Here is a 14,704-nt window from a genome sequence, read left to right as displayed (position 1 = left end):
CTTTATAAATTCCTCCACAATAAACTGCAGGCCAGAACTGGTTAACAATGCTCCCCTCTGGTGCATTGTTGGGCGAAACTTACTAGAACTTATGGTGTGGATAAGATGTGATCTTAAAATGTTGACTCCAAGACTGATGTGTTCATTTAGATGAGTTGCTTGGATCTCATGCTGAATCAAGCATCTTCTAGGGGTGATTCCACCCTGGATTCGGACAAAAGGGATTCTTAGTCATTAGTACTAAGGAAAGCAGCAACAGTGCCCTGCTGAAGGGCTTGGTGCGATCCTTTCCTTCCAAAGTGCCAGCAGCAGTTTCTAAGATTGAGCTGAAAATCTGAAGAGTTCTGGGGAAGTACAAGCAGACTTCAGAATTCCTTTGTGCAACAGAGGAGCAGGAAAACACAGCTGGCATGTCCCCTCTGCAGCAAGAAAGCCTTATAGTGGACAACAGCCCTGAGTGGTACAAAGGTGAGGCTTCTGATAAAGAGGTTGTTTGCCGAAACTCATACGCTCTGAAGGCAGTCCTGAGTGGTGGAGTAACCCAGCACAGAAGGGTTTTGCCCAATACTACTGCATAATCTATGCTGTTGCATAAAACATTATTCACTGGAAATGTTCAGGAGATGTAGAAGCCTGAGTTGTGTCTGTAAAGAGCAGACACCACACAGTGCATCCATGCTGCAGCATCAATCAGTTCAGATCATATGTGTAGAGCAAGGGGTACCTCTGTGGCAGGCTTGCACTGACTGTTACGGTCTTGAAAGATTTCATAATTATTTCCATGTAATATTATTTATGTGGAAGTGTTCAGAATACTAGCAACCACTCACACTGCTCAAGTTTTTCTGGTAAGAGAATTATTTTCTCTGGAAAGTGCCTTCATCCTGTGTGGAAGGTTGTGATTTTCAAAACACTCTTCACATCACCTGTCTGGGATGCTTGGGAATGAAACCAGTCATTGTTTAATGCTAACATAAATTGTAATAGCTGGTTATTTTGGGTTTGGATTTATTAGGGTATGCATCAGATCCTGAAAGTTGTGGGAACTGCTGCCCCTAGGCAGGGCACGCCATGGGGACTCTCTCCTCCCAGCTCTGCTGAGTGTGAACTGATGACCCAAATTGGTAAAACAATGCACTGTACCTCATGCTAGTAGGCCATAGCCTTTACCTGCTTCTGAACCACATGCCAGCAGAACAGAGGGGCTGCTAAGAGCTAAGTGAGAGGGCACTGTGCGATTCTGTTCACTTCCCCATGGCAATTTGTTTATCATCATTGTTTCAGCTCATTTCACTCTAACCGGGCTATTTTAAGAGATCATCAATTCCTTGTAAATGGCTGAGGTGGATGACAAAATATTAACAGGAGGTGACTCTTTCTATTTAGAGTTTTGCTCAAAGCTAAAGTGTGGTGAAAAGGCAATTGTCACGGGGGGGGGGGGTTAACTTTTATTTTTTCTAATAAAACTGCAAACAAAACAGAACATGGAGATACTGAGGAGCAACAGCCTGAGAAAAACTGAAAACAATTTTGCTAGACGCAGAACATAGCCAGAAAGCAGCAGACCACTGATGTCAGATGATACAGGACCAAAATGTTTAGCTGTGTTTCACAGACAGCTGAGTAATCCTACGGCCCTAACCCCCTTTGTAGCTTTGTTTATTAAGCTGTGAGGATAGAGATAGTAATAAAATTGTGCAGTTGAAGGAATCTGTTCTGGGGCTGAGAGGAGCCTGTTCTTGCTCTCCCAAGTGTGTATTAGCCAGATGCCTTCCGGGGACTTTTGTTTCCTTGAGCATTGACCCCAGCCCGGCAGCAGGATCTGCCACTGTTCACGCAAGTGGGAGGCCTGACCCTGGTGTGAGCCTTCTGTGGCATCAGCCCATTTGGAGAACAAGCTGTAGGAAAAGGAAGCTGTCGCAGTGGTTGCAACGTGGTGGAGCAGGTGGAAAGGAAGTGTGGGATAGGTCGAGTAGCAGAACAGCAAATAGTTTAGAGAAGGGTTGGCAAAGTGTTACTTTTAATGTAATAGTTTTATTTTCCCTTCTTATCTAAGATATTTCTTCTGGCTGGGCAACAAGGGGCAGATTGTATTAAACCAGCTTTTATCCCGCTGAAGGGAAGCAAGCAGCAGAGGTCAGCAGCGCAAGGAATTTGGATCTGGAAGGGACTAACAGTCACAGCGCAGCAGGCAAAGGAGCTCTTTGTGAGATGGTTTCCGGGAAAGGCCTGTACCTGTCGCCGGGGGAAGGACGAGGTGAGGAACTCGAAGGTGGGGGTGTGGGCTGCGGTGGGGACCTCCGCAGCGACTGCAGCTCTGACACGCTGCGCGTGTTCCTTCCACGCGCGCAAGGGTGTCACTCTAGCTCTCCGGCGCCAGTTCTGAACATGCCTGGTGACTCACACGCCACCCTGTCCCCTTCTTGGAGACCCCCTCGCCACTTACACAACCGCTGCCCCAGCTTGGACCCCGCTCCCGGCCGCCCTCCACACACCTCGGCACCACCACCCGCCCTGGCACATCCCGCCCCCAGCGTGCTTCTGCTCCAATCCCGCCACAGCCTGCCCCACCACCCCGGCATCCCATTGGTCGGCCTTCCGATGGGAGGCACTGTGGCCCAATCAGAGGGCAGAACGCAGTGCCGCCGGCGGATGGTGCGGAGCAGTTGTGCTTCGGAGCGTTTGGGGGTGCGTTTTGGGAGGTGGTGGCGGCGGGAGGTGACCCGAGACGAGCCCGCGGCCGACACCCCCCACCGGCCCTCCTGGCCCCGGGACCGCATCCGGCCCAGCCCCCGCCGGCCCCTGCCCGGCATGGTGGAGCCGCGTGGGGGCCGGCCGGAGCAGCGCTCTGTCCGGGCAGGCAGCACCAGCAGCGGCGGCGGTGGGTGCTGCTGGGCGCTGCCCACGGGGCTGCTGTGCGCCTACGGCTTCTTCTGCAGCGTGCGGCCCTCCGAGCCTTTCCTCACCCCGTACCTGCTGGAGCCGCACAAAAACCTCTCCGAGACCCAGGTACTGCGGCTCCGGGCGCTCCGTACCCCTGCCTGGGTGTCCGTGTTTGCGTTTTCCCGCGCAGGACCTGGGTGCAGGGGGTGACCGCCGTCTTTTCCCCCCATCAGGTGTTCAACAAGATTTACCCGGTGTGGACTTACTCCTACCTGGCGCTGCTGTTCCCGGTGTTCCTGGCCACGGACTACTTGCGGTACAAGCCTGTGGTCCTGCTGCAGGGCCTGAGCCTCATCGTCACCTGGTTCATGCTGCTGTACGCACAGGGGCTGAGGGCCATCCAGTTGCTCGAGTTCTTCTACGGGATGGGAACTGCCACCGACATCGCCTATTACTCCTACATCTACAGCATCGTTGATATCAACCTGTACCAGAAGGTCACCAGCTACTGCCGGAGTGCCACCCTGGTAGGCTACACGGTGGGCTCTGTGTCCGGGCAAGTCCTTGTGTCGGTGGCAGGATGGTCCCTCTTCAGCTTGAACGTTATCTCCTTAACCAGCATATCCATTGCCTTTGGCACAGCGTGGTTCCTGCCAATGCCGCAGAAAAGCCTTTTCTTTCACCATGTCTCAAGTCAGCAGCTCAGTTGGGAAATGAAGGTCATGGACTGTAAAAATGGATCGGCTGTCCAAGATCATCCCAGTGTGCAGAGGGCACCCGGCTGGGAGGATGAGACTAAAGTTCCCTTAAACGGGGAAGGTCATTCAGCAGAGAAACAGGCAAGTTGTGCCCTGGGTTTACATAAGCAGAAGATACAGTACCGATGTGGTAGTCATGCATGCGGACATCCATATATATATGCATGCATATGTGCGTATATGTACCCAGCAGTAGAGATGTAATATCCAACAGCAAAAAGTTCCCTTTGCTTATCCAGTGTCCTTATTTATGGCACAGGAAGATTTATTCCTGATTTCCTTTTCCTGATTGAGCATGGTAGGCTGCTCGTTAGTTTTTCTGAAGTTTGTTCTGTCTTAAAGCTGCGATTGAAATTCTCTGGGCACCAAATTGCTACTCAACAGTACAAAGCAAGGGAGATATCTGGGGCACTAAAAATAGTGTCAATGTCCAAATTCTCTTTGTGCTTCTGTGACTTGCAGAAAAGAGGCAATTCTTCCTGCACTGCCCTTCTGAAAACACTTGTTACTTTACTGTTTTGCAATAACTTGTGTAGTAATTAGGTTTTGTCTTAGGATCCTGGAAGGAAACTTGGTTGGAAGAAAAGTGCAGTAGTCCTTGAGAGGACATAGAGGCTGACACTGATTAGCTACATACAGAATATGGATAAAGGGTAGGAGACACCTCTGCATGATAACAGCTTAATGCAGCCCACGAGAGCACCAAGGTAGTGCCCCGACTTGTGACTTTTGTGGGCTGGGTAACCTCTAACAAAGTCGCTTGTATGGAAGCTTGTATGGAAACAAGCATGCAGGCGTCCTTGTTTGGTAGCAGGACGTATTGGATACCACAGGATGACAGGAGAGCAGCCTCCAGTTTTGAGGCCCAGTGCATGTGGTAGTTGCTTGCTGGGCAGGTCTCTGCCTCCCTGCCATGCTGTTCCAGGTAATGGGTATGTATGGAGATCCTGTCACTGCAGGGGGGATTCAAGGCCCTGGGGAGAGGTCAGCCTTGCTCCTCCCTCAGGAGGAGATTGTGCTTGTTCTGAGAACAAGCCAGGAGCTAAGTGTGGCTGTTGGTTTAATCAGCTAATGGGTACTGCACTTAGTAACCCCAGTTAGCTGGGTCAGGGGAGGCAGCATATGGGGGGCTGCTTTCAGCTTCTTCCAGCTACAGCTTGGAATTAAAGATATTAACATTCCAGGGACTTAATCCTGCCCCATCCAGCACAATCTTGTGTGAGCAAAAGGATTTTTAACTGTGTTTATGCTTGCATGATGAAGGGTATTTGTTAAGAAAACTCTGTGCTGATAATGAGTAAGGTATATTAATATAACTTATCCATCCCTTTTGTTTATCTTATTTGTATCCTGTGAGAGCAATAGGGGTTCCACGCTAGTGGAGAAAACTTTAAAACAGGAGCAAGTACACTTGCATAACTCCCATGTTGAGTTATATCAGGTGCTAAAAGCTGAGAAACACTGGTGTGTGATTATAGTCCTTCTTAACTGAAGTAACAGCAACCATATTTCACCAACATAAATGAATGGCTGCATGAATAATTGAACCACCACTGCCACCACTCCAGCCACTGCTGGGAGGGCAATGAGCCTTCCTGGCTTACCAGGCACATGCTTGGGCTAAATCTGCCAAATCAGGTTTTACAGTGTATGTGACAATTGCCTTCCCTGGTTTTCCTGTGCCTAAACTTGAGCTCCATGTGAAATTTTCCATCTGGGAGTTCCATTGCTAAAGTCACATTGCCACAAGCTGACCTTTTCCCACATTGTTCTATTGGGCTTTGGAGGAATGGTGTCCACATGCAGAGCAAGCGTTTTGCCGTTGGCAAAGCACCAGTGGGACTGTGTGGTCTTTATTAAAGATGCTTAAAAGTCAGTGATGCTTTGACGGGTGGAAAAAGGGGAGTTCAGGACAGAGTTAGGCTATGGTCTTTGGGGGTTTTAGTAGAAAACTTGAAATCAGTTTTATTGCTCATGGAGAATAGTCTTTCCCAGGCACACACGTGATTCCCCAGAGAAGGGCTGTAGTGCTGAGAGCCCGGTGTCACTGCTGCTGTCCAGAAACTGCTCTAAAACTGGATGCGCAACAGCACAGTGTGCAATAGCTTGGTCCTGTGACAGTGCTGTATGTTTCCCTGCATAGAATGCAAGTGATAGATGCTGGGTGGGCCCTGGAGACTCTGCACAGTCTCACATGAATTAACCACTGCTCTGACTTACACAAGAAGGGTTTTTTGCCTGCCTGCAAAGACTCGGTTTGCATGTGTATCCAGCAAATGTAATCAGCAGCTCTGTCTATAAAGTGAATACATGCTCATTTCCTCTGCTGCTGTCTGCAAAAAGCAGTTAGGAACAGGACTGTAACAGCCTGTATGTAAAAAGCAGTTTTCATCTATTGTCGTCCCCTGTTGCTAGAACTCACCTATTTTCAAACTTTTTTCAAACCGGTTTGTGGACCTGTCCCCTTTTATGTGCTTTCTAGAAAGATTGGGAGGGGAAAGCTTTATTTTAATTTTATGCCATTTGTCAGAGCACTTGTGTATGCAGGAGCTCCATTTGCAATAGCAGTGTCTCATGGAAGTGGCTTCTGTTTCTCTTCAAATCCCCAGGAACATCTCTCACCTTCTCAAAGTCTTGGTGAACATCAACCGGGGTAGAGTGTGACAAAATGAGGTTGCTTCTTTGAATATTTATAATCCCTGAATGCTAGTACTAAAGAAAATATACTTATTTGTGGGGAAATACACTCATCGGGTAGCTTTCATGTTCTCAGTATTACCAAATTTGGTTGAATTTCGATCAGGACTTAAAAGTGTGAGTGTTGTTATTTTGCCTTTATGATTTGAATGACTGACTTCTGACCCTGTCTTGTCAAAGTGGATATCATGTCCTGTTCTCCTGTGTCTCTTCCATCTGATACCCTTCAGTTGCTCATGTGGTACTAGAGGCATGTGTATCTAGCAGTTACTGCTCTGTGCTTGAGAAGGCTGGAGATTGAGGGCTGCTTGGGACTGAACCCTTCCTCCCGATGTAAAAGGGGATGGAAAAGTATTTTATTCGCTACTCTGTAGGGGTTTGTGTGCAAGAGTAGTACTGTCAGTCACAGTGATCAGACCGCTTGAATGGGGCAATTTTGTGGAGCAGTGTCAAGTATTTTATAAACAAAGACTAACATTTCTTTCCCTTTCCTTCTCCAGTCTGTGCCGGAGCAGAAAGTAGACATCATAAAGGTGCTCAAAGATCTCTGGCGGGACCTCCTGCAGTGCTACTCCTCTCAGACCATGCTCTGCTGGTCCGTGTGGTGGGCACTGTCCACCTGCGGCTATTTCCAGGTCATCAACTATGCTCAGGGCCTGTGGGAGATGGTGCTGACTTCTCATAGCACAGAGATCTACAATGGTGCTGTGGAGGCAGCCTCAACGCTGCTAGGTAAGCTTCTGATGTAACTCCTGCTCTGCTGTGAGAAATGCCTTGTGTCAATCAGGGTCACCAGAGCATGGTTTGGAAGTGTCTTGTGTTTCCCCAAGTATGTAGGAGAGGCAACCCTAGCATTTGGGGTGAGTCTTCTCTGACTCGCACGGGTATGGTGCTCAGTGTTGAGTTAGTTGCTGTATGCAGCCCTAATTCTTGTAATCCAGTGCACAGATGTTTAAAGGAGCCTCCCAAGTCAACCTTCATTCTGAAATATTTGGCAAAAGGCTACAGGCACGTGGCTCACAGTATGTCCTTGGCTGTTGCAGTGGCAGTGGGGTTGTGGTTGTTTTAACCACTCAGTCAAAACAGGGTCTGATGGGCTTATTCTTTTTTTTCCTCTGGCAGCATAGGAAAGATGTGAAGGTTTCCTGTACACACAGCATGCAGTGAGCCACGTTTAGTCATTTCAGCACTGTTAAGCAGAAAAGCTATTAAGATGAAAGAAGTTGCTTGACTTGAAAGGGACAAGGTGGGTCAGTCAACACAAACGTTTGTTTATTAAGTTGTTTAATACGATTCCATTACCAGAATTAGGACAATACCTTTACAGAGGCTTTCTAAATGTTGCTGCAGTATGTTCCTTTTCTTTGATGGAGTCATCATTCCACCACCTGCTGTAGATGCCACCTACTTGGGAGCAAAGAGAGTAAAGCGTACAAACAAGGAAGGCATTCTTGGGCTTGCTAAGCCCCCTCTTGGAATTAAGTGGGACACTGTGGCTGTTCTGCAGTTCTAAGAGCTGGTCTGCCACTCATTGTTAGTGGGTTTGAAACTCTTGGCAGCTTGATTCTGAAAGCTTTGGCTATTAAATTGTTTTTGGTGTGCTAAACCTGCAGTTTAGTAGCATGCAGTCATACACTGATCCTCCACTGTAGCATGATGCTGTGGCTCTTATTTCTTGTTTGATTTGCCTTCCTCTACCATCCTGCCGTGACCCCAGGAAAGACAAGAATCAGTGTCAAGAGAAAGATGCCCCATAGTGTAGCCAAATGTCAGACTGGGAGATAGATAAATAAATAAATAAATGTAGTGGTCTTCAAATCTTATTACAAACATTTTTGATATTGTGGTTTGGGTTTTTTTTAAAGGAAAAATGGACCTATTGATCAAAAAGCTGCTAAACTCATGTAAACTAAACTCGTGTAAAACTGAAGATTTTGCTTTCCCATTTTTTTTCCTCTAGTATCATTATTATAAATAGCGGAATCATATTTTTGAAAGCAGATTAGCCTCTGTCCCTGAACTGCTCAAAAGACAGAACCAAAAAATCCTTCTGGCTGACACATTGCTTCAAAAAAGTGAAGTTTAGTGAAGTAATAATCACAACTAAAAGCCTGAAGTGTATAACGGGAGGGACCTGTTAAGGACAAGCATTCAGTGACCAGACTTTCAAGGCACTAGTGCAAATGCTCTGACTTCTGATTTCCAGTTTGAATTTATTAATGAGCAGTTTATTTATCTCTCATGTCATGCCAAGGTTGTATTTTAGCACAAAAAATCTTTGCTCTGGTCCAAAGCAGCCAAGTTTTCTAGTTGTTCTTTGGTAAAGTTAAGCTCTTCTTACACTTTGTCATCTTACTAGCCTCTCTTTGCACCAAACCAGGTTTGAGTCGCGTTCTTTTTTTTAAGGTGGATGACCAGAGCTGCACTCAGCTTTATTCAATGAGGCCTCAGACTCATAGAAGAACATACTGTTCACTCCTCTCCCTTTACTAGAAATGCTTCTGGTGTATTTCAGATCTGATTTGCCATTTTCATGGTGTAGGTGTCTAATTGCATGACATAGTTGGTCTATCTTGTCATAAGTAGGTGTTAGGTAATATAACCTTGAAACGCAGGGGGAGTACAACTTCCTGAGTTGCCATGAGATCCCCAGATGGGAACATACCTGTTCCCAAATTTCAGAATTGCTGAGACAGTAGAAAGAAGGCTCTCAACTCAGCTTCTTTTTGCATCTTAGGGTTTTGCTGCTAGGGGAGCCAGACTTTTAAAGAGCAGAATGTTAATTAGGTAGCGTTACAGCAGATACTGGGAAGAAGAGTTTAGTGGTGGGAAATAAATTACTTTCCCTTGGCATAGCTACCTTCTTCACCAGTCTGCAAGATTGATGTGACAGGGTTGCAGGCTTGTACATGCTGATGGTCTATAAGGAGTCTTTGTGTGCTTGGAGAATTTCTAAGATAGCAGGCCAGCTATGGGCTACAAAGAGCTTAAATGCTGCACTGTAGCACTTCTGTACAGTGGTCAAATGCTGAATAAAATCCTGTTTTTCAGATATCTTCAGTAAATCTTCCTTTGTCAGTGTGATGCTTGTCTAGTTTGCTGTGTGCAGCAACGTCATTATGCTCGTGGTTGCTCTTTGACTTGTTTGCAGAGCAAGGCCTACTTCAAATGGGAATTTTCTTGTAGTGTGTATTTGGGCTTCTCAGTAGGTACAACTGTGATGGTGCATGAATCACACCTTGTCTGCTCATTTGTTTGCATACTGACTGAAACATCACACACTTTCCATCTTGTGATCCATCTTCTGTCCCTGTTGTAGTTTAGACCCAGCCGATAACTCAGCACCACTGATAACTCACTCACCCCCTTTCCCTCCCCAGGGTGGCATGGGGAGGAAAATCAAGAGAATGTAAAACCTGCAGGTTGAGATAAGAATAGTTTCCCAATTGACAATGCGGCTACAGTCAGGCACAAAGGACTGAGTGCCAGTGGCCTGAGTCCTGGGTGTGTTGTGCTTTGCAAGCCAGAGAGAAGACTTCAGAGGCTGTTGGCATTGACCTCTGTTTTTCATTTTGTTCTGTTTTTTTTCTTTTTCTGTCCCTGTAAAAGTGAATGGGAGTTTACAGCAGGATTCCAGGTAAGGGAGAGGTTAGGAAAGAGAACCACTAAGGTGTTTGGCTCCACTTCAGTCATGTTTGGCTATTAGGGGCTGCACAGCTTCTAATGTTACTGTAAAAGTCAGATACTCTCTGAGACTCAATTTGGGGTGGTCGCCATTGTATAAACTGGATTTTGGGGAAAAGTGGCCTGTGAACAGCACAATTAATTATAATACTTTGTTACAACTGATGTTATTCTTGAGACGAGAAGGAAAGTGCAATGAAGTAGCTTATGTGGAAATGTTGTTCACTTTGAGAAGTCATCTGGAATGGCAAAAGGATTGTAGTTCTTCTAATCTTGCACTCCAGGACCTGTTAGTATTGTCCTTGGAGAAAGATAGCAAAATTCACTTAAATGCTGTTGCTGTTTGCGGAGCATAAAACAGTTATGCACTAAACTTTTGAGGAATGCAGAGGGGGATTTGGATTTGATGGTAGCCCCCTTGAAGAAGGGGTGTTGTGAATGATGGGGCTGAAGGTGCTGACATTGAGAATGAAGCACAAGCACAGGCACAGGAGATGTTAGAGGAGCCTGAAGGATTTAGTCCTATAGCAGGGCAAACTAGGGGAAAACAAGGGGAAACTCTGATTGCACCTTTAAGGCAAGCTGTGGGCAGTGGTGGTCCGGTCACAATAAAGACTCCCTTTACCATCGAGATTTGAATATTTGTAAACAAGTGGTTGGTAATTATGCATCATGTTTTTGAGAGTGTTGACAGGAATATGATTATTCATAGGGCTTGGACCGCCTTAGAGCAACCAGTAATGGCAGGCACATTGGCAGGTACAGTAAATCTTCACATACCTACTGCTGATCCTGACTGGGACCCTAATTGGGACCAGGATAGGCAGGCTTTGAAACAATATCAGAGTTAGATTTTATTCAGTATTAAGAATGTGGTCACCAAGGCAGTGAACTGGTCTAAGCTATATGAAGTAAAGCAAGATATAAATTAATCACCCTCTGGATTCGTGGAAAGATTAAAAGAGGCAATGTGTTAATATACTACTATTGATTTGGACTCGAAACCCTTCCCAACAGAGCCCCTGGCTACAGTTAGTTTGGGGAATAAGATAAAATCTCTTGTAGAAACAGAAGCTATTTATTCTGTTATAAATACTTGTAAAAGGTAATGAAGCAAACAAACAGCTTCAGTCATTGGTGCCAAAGGGTGGACAGGAACCTGGCCTTTCTTTCAACCTTTAAATTTTAAAATTTGCAAACAGATGTTGACCCATTAATTTCTTTACTTGCTTGAGTGCCCTGTGCTGTTACTGGATAGAGATATACTGAGTAAATCAGGTTCAAAGAAAGAAAATTCAGATACATATTCCTGATAAAAAGGCCATGGAGGCCCAAGTTTTTAAATGTTATAAAGAAGTGTGAACCTTGTTTACCATGCTAAGAGACCCCCATCTGGAACAACAAAGGCAATTGTCCAGGACACTATTGGTAAGTGGTCTTTACAGAATTGCCACAACATAACGGGCTCAGGTGTGTGTGTATATATATATATACACACCTATATATATTGGTACTAATAGATATGTTTTCTGGTTGGCTGGAGGCTTTCCCTTGTTGCACCAATATGGTTTGTGATTGAATCAAATAATACCCCTGTGTGGTGTACCAGCAGGCTTGTCCTCAGACAGAGGTCTGCAGTGTGTTGCAGTAGTTAGGAAGGTGAGAGAGTGGGAATCAAATGGGATCTGCATACTCTATATAGACCTCAGGCTAATGGGAAAGTGGAACATATGAATCAGACACTCAAGTTACAATTAAGTAAAATATGTCAAGAAACTTCTTTAACTTGATTACAAGCCCTACCAAATGCTTTGTTAAGGATATGAATGCAGCCAGGAAGGAGTCATGTGAGTCCGCATGAACAGATGTATGGGCGGCCTTACCAACTGCCTTTTGTTCCTGGTGATATGTCTTTGCAGGGAAAAAACTTGTTTGTGATCATTATAGTAATAATTTATGTCTGTATCCTTGCATGTATCATGATTCAATTTTGTAGTTGCTGGTCACAATGGTGTATTAGAATCAAATATGGGTAAAGGCTGTAGAATGAGATTTACAGGATATAGTATATCCATAAGTCTCAAAGGGGGGAAATGTAGGCCTAAATTGTAGGTTTAAACTAACAATAGTGTGTGTGTCTTTAAACTAACATAGTAGAATACAGCAAACTGTTCTAACTTGCTACCACGTAGTGAGAAAGGAATGCTCAGCTGACAGAGGAAGGAACATCTCAGGACTGATAACAACTAAGGAGACAGTAAATAAGACCAAAGATGTCAGCCTTCAAGATAGCAGAGTGGTGCCCAATGTGGAGTGAGACTGGAGAACAGAACAAAAGCAAGGACATACAAACTGCTAACTCAGCACTAGGACCTTGCGAGCATGCACAGGCACTGAGGTCATTCTGTAAGCACAGTGAGGAAGACTGTCTGTGACCACCAGAGACCCCAACTCAGCAAGAAAATGCATGCTTAATTAGGATGCAAATATTATAATTAGTTCATGGAGATCTCATGGATACGTAAGTCATTTCCTGGAAAAGCTGTAAATACGCATGAGTATGCTAAATACAGAGCTCCTGCCAGCAAGTAACAAGTGTGCTCACCTTTGTGAAACTATTTGCATGTGCGCCCTGCGCTGCAATAAAGAATGCTGGCTTCCTAAAACTCCACATTGAGTCTTACGTTCTCCAACAGACTTTCAGGGTAGCATTAATACATTGTCTCCAAACTGCTCTAGTTGCAATTACTAACAGCTGTGTTTTCCTTCCCCTCACAGGAGCTGTTGCAGTTTTTGTTGTGGGTCACGTAAAAATGTCTTGGGCAATGTGGGGTGAAGTGGCACTTGCCCTGTTCTCCTTTCTTATTGCTGCTGCTGTATATATCATGGACACTGTTCGTAACATCTGGGTGTGCTATGCATCCTATGTTGTCTTCAGAATTATCTACATGCTGCTAATCACGACAGCAACGTGAGTATCTTTTTAATGCAAATTGCTCTCAAGGTTACAGCTGGTTTGAAAGCTGGCATATTTTCTGTGTAATTAGAGTCTCACCTACCAGGAATTTGGAAAGGGAAATCTGTTGTGATTCAGGTCAGTCTGCCCACGCTTTAAAGTCTTAAGATACTAAAGTGACTACTGCTAAATATGAGATGGTACTGCTTGACATGGAAATGTTTTTCATAAACTTGGCTGGAGTGAAATCTTAACAGATGAGAAGAGAACAATGCTTTGCCTGTGCTGAAGTGTCAACTTTCTCTAACTGTTGAGAAGGCAAACTTCAATGTCACTCTGGGGAGGAAAACACAGTTGTTGACCTACACATGCATAATTGTCACAAGACAGCTCAAGCACAATATGAGGGTTGATGCTGAAACTGGTAACTGCAAAAGGAGTGCTGGTTATAAGGATGTGGGAGGCTATGGACTATACTGCTGTAGGCTAGTGCTTTGAGACTGCCACCAGCTCTCTGGGATCAGAGCACGTTTTTCTTCTCTGCGAGCCAAAACCCTTTAGGAACAAAAGGGCTGCTTCAGTAAGACTGAAACCCACAGAGCTCCCTAAGGGGTATTCTGGTTTTGGGATTAGTTTTGGGGTTTTGGGGTGGTTTTTTAAGCTTTTTTTTCATGTGTCTGTGGGTCTCCTCTAGCTTCTGTGCTAGTGTGTTATGATCCTACTTAGAAAAGTACACTGTCAGTGCAAGGTAATTTAGCTGTGGAAAATACCGGACCAGTTTGTGTGACATTTCAGGTTGCATAGTCCTCTTGTCCAGAGATGTGCCTCCCATTCTTGTATTTCCTTGCTTTTTCCCTGTCCTTATGTTTCCAGTCATCCCTTTCTTTCCAGATTCCAGATCGCTACGAATCTCAGTGTGGAGCGGTATGCCCTGGTATTTGGAGTCAACACTTTCATTGCCTTAGCACTTCAGACTCTGCTCACTTTGATTGTTGTAGATGCCAGTGGGCTTGGGCTGGACATCTTCACCCAGGTATGATGGACTCTTTTAGCTTTACTGGTGGGAGGGAGGGAGGTAAACTAAACTGCAGAGCTTCTTGGCTACCTTTTTTTGGGTCAGGGGTTTGACAGAGAAATAATTACAGATTCCTGGTATTTTAGAAGAGAAAGGGAGCTCATGTATTAACCTTCTTACAAATTTGATAACTGCTTGGTTTAACTGCTTCTTTTTTATTTTCTTTCCTCTTCTCTGCAGTTCATGATTTATGCCTCTTACTTTGCGGCCATCTCACTGGTGTTCTTGGGCAGTGGCATATACAGTATTATAAGAGCTTACAGAAGACAAGAGCAGATGCAGAGCAGATCTCCTGAAAGCCAGTAGAGCACCAGGTGAAGACTCTTGGTGGCTACATATGAAGATACAGATCTGTTTTTTAATCTTTGTGTTTTCTTCCAAGGCAGTCATCTGAATGGTATGTGATCTATATTTACACTATATTAGTAGCACATTTTAGAAGGTAGATGTATCAGCTCTTACATAAGTAAGAACAAATATCTTCTTTCTAAAATGCCTTTTGTTCTTCTGTTGCATCTATGGGATGTGCAGCAAAGAACAGTAAGTTTTCTCAAAGAGTGAAAGCCTTGGGAGGTTTTAATCTAAGGCTGTGCATCTGGAGGCTGCCATTGAAAAAGCAGCTTCATGATTGTCTAGTCAACTGCTGCTCTC

At 45.1% G+C, this 14,704-nt stretch overlaps 1 protein-coding gene across 1 annotated transcript; it reads left to right on the top strand.

The window, feature by feature from the left end:
• Positions 1–2,211: 2,211 nt before the first annotated feature.
• SLC19A2 (solute carrier family 19 member 2) lies at positions 2,212–14,359 on the top strand (the record flags this gene model as incomplete). Its single annotated transcript, XM_080613495.1, has 6 exons — positions 2,212–3,009; positions 3,117–3,722; positions 6,839–7,070; positions 12,801–12,993; positions 13,870–14,011; positions 14,234–14,359. 6 exons carry the CDS (start codon positions 2,212–2,214, stop codon positions 14,357–14,359), a joined length of 2,097 nt encoding a protein of 698 aa, XP_080469621.1.
• Positions 14,360–14,704: the final 345 nt, after the last annotated feature.

This window comes from Psittacula echo (assembly GCF_963264785.1).
Source record: "Psittacula echo genome assembly, chromosome: 3".
NCBI classification, from domain to species: Eukaryota; Metazoa; Chordata; class Aves; order Psittaciformes; family Psittacidae; genus Psittacula; species Psittacula echo.
Note: the sequence above shows the minus strand (reverse complement) of the source record. Positions and strands in the feature narration are given on the sequence as shown.